Source organism: Frankliniella occidentalis, unplaced genomic scaffold, assembly GCF_000697945.3.
Source record: "Frankliniella occidentalis isolate FOCC.00 unplaced genomic scaffold, Focc_3.1 Scaffold169, whole genome shotgun sequence".
Lineage (NCBI taxonomy): Eukaryota > Metazoa > Arthropoda > Insecta > Thysanoptera > Thripidae > Frankliniella > Frankliniella occidentalis.
Genome location: NW_026267295.1, coordinates 233,281 through 238,249, shown reverse-complemented (window position 1 = coordinate 238,249; position 4,969 = coordinate 233,281). Strand labels below are relative to the sequence as shown.

Below are 4,969 nucleotides of genomic sequence, written 5' to 3'. Positions count from 1 at the left end.
CGCCGATGGTAACGCACAGGAGCTCGACGACGACGCCGCGGGCTCCAAACACGGCGCGAGCTCCCCGCCACGCCGGGCCACGCCTCAGACATATATACATGCGGAGAGGAGCAAAAGTAGCAGCCGGGCGCGTCTGAATCGCAGATTCAATTCAGGTAAATTTGATTAGGAGGACGGATCTTGGAGGGTTGACTGACGTCTTGCTTGACGTCTGATCGCGCAAGGCCAGGCACAGGCAGGCATCCGACTGCCACCCACCCACCCACCTCTCACCCAGCTCCGCCCGCGCCCCGGCCCAGCCCGACTGCTGGCTTCCGCGCCGAATATTCCTGTGATATGTCGCCTCGCCTTTGACGGGGGCCCCCGCCCGGGCCCCACCCGGGGCGCGCAGAGGCGCCAGCAATACCGTTTGACTCGCGCCACCTCATCCACTCGGCTGAGACAGCCGCCCTTTGGAACGCTCCGACATACATATACAGCCCCTCTTGCAGGGAACGCCTGCCGTATGCCGCAGGACCACCTGAAACGCGTTCTTCACCTCGCCCAGGGCTTTCTTGCAGGGCCTCTCAACAGACCCGCCTCCGCGAAAGCTCGGAACGGCAAGAGCAGTCCGTAAAATAAACCGCAAAAACTAAAAAAAAAAGTCTTGATTCGCTTCCTCTTGGAGCGGACGACAGGTTAGCAGTTAGCAGGTCCTACCCCCCTGGCCCGGCCTGGGCTGGCCACCCGGGGCTGCCTTTGGCTGGCCGCGCCGTTAAGGCGATGCTATTTAATTGGCCGTAAAAGTGACGTAAAACAAGATTCGAGGCGGACGGGGGCAGCTCGGCTAGCGACTGTTGCAGCCCACCTTTATTATTGTGGACCACCGCCGGAGAGCTTAGAGGATTAAGGGGACCCCGGACTAAAAACTTATAAAATTGGCAAGTATGATCGCAAAAGGTAAATGTTTAGTTGCCTATTTCCTAGGAGGTCAAGGCAAGCAAGGCAGTAAGAATTATCCGTAACAAGAAACAACACTTTTAAGGCCTATAGAAGAAAAATGAGATTATAAAAAACAATGTAAAAGACGGGACAAGTACCAAAGCATGTCATCGTGAAACTACATCGGACGAAAAGACGTCCGCTAGAGAATATAACGACATCAAAAGCAAGGCGGGGTGGAGTGTGTTCGTTACGTGATCGCGAGGGGCCTCGCCTCCCTACAGTCCTTCTACCTGTGCGTGTGTGTGTGTCTGTCTGTGTGAGTGAGTGTCTGACCGCGGGCGTTTGGAACGTGCCCCTGGTGGTCTGGATAAGGAGGAGAATCAACTAATTTCCTTTTCTTTTCCCTCCCTTCTCCGCTTCGCCTCCCCCAGCCGTCGAGGCCAAACACAGACAGACGCGCCCCTCAGCCATACTGCCTGCGGGGGGAGAAGAACTGGCTGGTCCGTCAACCTCTTACTTTCGCGCTCTACACCGGAAAAAAAAGAGGAGAAAAGAAAAAGACATACCATTGTGCAATTTCAACTTTAAAATAAAAAAACAAAAAGCTAAAACTGCTCCGAAATTTTTGTTGCAGAAAAGCTATTGAATTTTTGGGAAAGACTGTTAAGTTTACTTCCAAAATCATTGAATATGGTGTACTAAATATTATTCCGGTGATCCTCCATATTCTAAAAAAAATTATAATGTTGAACTTTCACCTCGAATCAAAAATTTAAGCATAAACATTGCATGGTCATTAGCCAAACGAGCCCAACCTAATCTTACGCGATTTCTCGAAGTGAAGAAGCGTAGAAAAGGGCGTTGTATCGTATCAGGTCCCGTACCCTAAAAGTGCTAGTCTCACCTGCAGTCTCCGTCTCCTCGCTGGCGGGCTCCTCCTCGTCCTCGTCCACGGCGGCGGCCTCGGCCTGGATCACGGACACCTTCGGGATCCCTGCGGGTCAAACGCTCTGGCGGTTAGCAGGTGTGTTCGAGCGGGTCCGGGGCGCTGTGCAGGGGCTGGGCCGGGTACTCACTGACGCAGGGCGCGATGTGCGAGCGGCTCTGCTGGTAGCCCCTGGCGCAGCGGTTGCAGGTGGTCCCCGTCACGCCGTCCTTGCAGGGGCACTGGCCGCTCGTCTGGTTGCACGTCTTGCCCGAGGCGCCGATCGGGTGGCAGTCGCACGCTGTGGAGCAACAACAAAAACAACAACAAAGCATCAGGAATCAGATCAGAAGTAATAAATAAGCAAAGAGGTATATATTATGCCGCGCTGCCTCGCTTGCAAAAGGGCTTCGCGTGCAAAAAGGCGCAGCGGTCCGGCGGCCGGTGGGGCCCAGGCGTGCGGCCGGGAGCGGTCCGGGATGCTAAGTACAAGGCGTGGTGACCCGCCCTGCCCCCGGCCCGCCCCCGGACCGGCCCGGACGCGCGCGACGCAGCCAGTGTGACCTCCATCACTCCACTCCCCGAGGTCGTTTACAGAGCCATAATTATTCAGGGGTTATCTAACTACGCGGACACGGGGGCTGCTAGAGGGTCGACCGCCTCTCCGCCCGGTGTAACGGTAGCAACGGGATGGGGGGCTGGGCAGGATACACCCAGAGGATGGGGGCCGAAGAAGCCTCTTCCCGCAGGGTACACAGTCGGCTGCACTTGCCGCGCCTGCAAGGCAAGGCAGTTCCCCAGACTGATCTGGGGTCCGCCCCCTCCCCTTCGCCTTTCCTTCGCGAGGGACAGAATGGCTCTAGTCGGACCGACCGGCCGATTTTCGTTGCCATCGAATGGCTGGCCGTAAAATCAAAATGCAAATTCCTTTCGCGCGCACCGCCGCCACGGCGCGCCACCCCGCGAGAGCGCCATTGCGAGCCCCGCGCCGCCGCTCGCCCCGGCCGAGGAGGAGGAGGAGGAGGAGGAGAGCAACGAACACCCCGCCGAGCCGAGACTGGCAAATAAGGAGGCGGGCGCACGCCTGAAATATCTTTATTGCGGGCGGACCGACGGGAGGGCGGCGAGGGAAGAGGCACCAGGAGCGAAGAATGCCTCTCGAGGCCTGCCTGGACCGACCGACCGACCGGCTGATCGAGTTGAGCCCCTGCCGCTTTTGCACAATGCAGGGCGCCAATGAGTTGTCGCTCGCTGCGGCCGCTGCTGCCCTTTTGCTCAGCTGTCTGGCCCGGCCCGGGGCGACAGGCCCCACCCGCCCTGCCCCACCTCACCACACCCCGCCCCAGTCACGCCACGCCGCCGTCGCCTTCGAATCACGATGATGCATGGGTAAGGAGATTGCGGGTAATTACAGCCGGTGAATAGCGTCACCTGCGCCGCCGCGTCGCCCAAGCCGAGCCGAGGCGGAGGTACGGCCCCGCGTACGGCGTGGCGTGGCGTGGCGTGGCGCTGCCGTCCAGACTAATTGCCGTGACGTTTGGCTTACCGGCCCACCACACACTGCTGTCCTCCTCTCCTCCAGCCTCCACCTCCCTCCCCCCCTTCTCCCTTTCGCCGGGTACATACGGTGTGTACGTGGCCCCGACGACGACGCTGAGACACATGCATTTCTTTCCCGTCCCGCCGTCCCGGCTGCCGCCTGTCTGGCGAGGCGCGAGTCCTGACACCTTCTGGCTGCGCGGACGTGACCACCCGGCCAAATATCCACGAGGTATGTGTCTGGCTCCGAGGAGAAAGAGAGAGGAGGGAGTCACAAAATAAAAACATTTGAGAGATTCCAAAAGAAAAAGGAAAAACAACCCTTGAAAATGCGGAACACTTTGCCCGAGTGCCGGTGGAAAAGTGCCGGTGAGGCGCGCAATGCATGCGGGCGCCTTTTGAGGTCGCCCCGCCGCCACGGCGACCTGCGATACGGAACGGATTTCGGACCGGTCCCAACCAACCCCGCCTCGGCCCGGCCCGGCCTCACCTCGCCCGCCATTTGGGTCGCAGTTTTGGTCCAGCGTTTGGCCATTTGGCCCAGCAGGCGGGCGGGCCCGGGCGGGGTTGGGAGACAAGATGATCCTATCTCTGACGCCTTGCAGACCGCTGCTCCCACCCGGCCTCCCCTCGCCGACTGGACCACATTCGCACACAGGCTTAAAAAGAAAGCATTTTTTTCCAACGTGTATGTTTTATCTCTAAACCGCTCTAAACGAAGCGGCAATTATTCAAGAACAGTGACCATACAGTAAACAACTCAGACGCTGAAAATGCTAGATAGGCGCGCGGAACATTATTTTTCGCGACCGCCGCGCCGGGTCCACATGGCTGAGCTGGTCCGCACTGGATAGACTAGCGACTCGCGCACTTGATCGACTGTATTGGCTATAAATCAAAGGCGCCCGTCCGTCCGCTCGTCCCGTCCCGGGCGACGCGCGAGCCTGCGGGGCTTTGGGCCATCTGGGGTGGGGGCGGCGCGGGGGCGGCGGCACTGGGCCACCAGGCGGCCGGGCCAACACGTGCGGCGCAGGGATTACAGCGCACACCTTCCCCGCTGTCATAAATCCACACGCGCCCTTGTCACTGGGGCTTCCGGGTGACATAGGACCGGGTTGGCCAGGGCGGCCGGGGCAGGTCGACCAGCGCGCCGACGAGCCCGCCGCTCGGACCTCGCATGGCCCACATCCAGCCCGGCCAGGGCCTCTTGCGTGTTGGTTGGCCCCGAGGACGGCGGCCCAAATAGCGCCGCTCAAAAACGCAAAGTAGCTGGCAGCAGGGAGGCGGGGGCGCAAGGGGCCTCCGCCCCATTCCGTCGGGCCGACCCGATCCCATCGGCCGTGTGCGGGGGCGGCCGGGGGCGGCGGGGTCCTTGGCGTGTATCTTGGCTCGCCTCACTTGCGTTTCCTAGCCCCCTTGGGACGAGCGGGGCGGGGCCCGGCCCGGGGTGCGTGAGGGGGCCGGCCTGCTGGCTGGACACTGCTGGACCCACCGGAGGGGCCAGGGCAACCACCCGATGAGGTGCCGACTGCAGGGTCAGCCGAAAGGGATCCAGCGGGGGTGGCGGCGGGGCGGGACGGG

The 4,969-nt window shown here is 60.6% G+C and overlaps 1 protein-coding gene across 1 annotated transcript in view; it reads right to left on the bottom strand.

The window, feature by feature from the left end:
- The window catches only part of LOC113205788 (netrin-3-like), a 94,938-nt gene that overhangs the window by 14,910 nt on the left and 75,059 nt on the right, over window positions 1–4,969 (bottom strand). The window contains exons 4-5 of the mRNA XM_026421578.2: window positions 2,001–2,150; window positions 1,829–1,918 (exon numbers count right to left, since the gene is read on the bottom strand). Of these exons, the coding sequence (XP_026277363.1) occupies window positions 1,829–1,918; window positions 2,001–2,150 (240 nt within the window). The remainder of the gene's footprint in view (window positions 1–1,828; window positions 1,919–2,000; window positions 2,151–4,969) is intronic.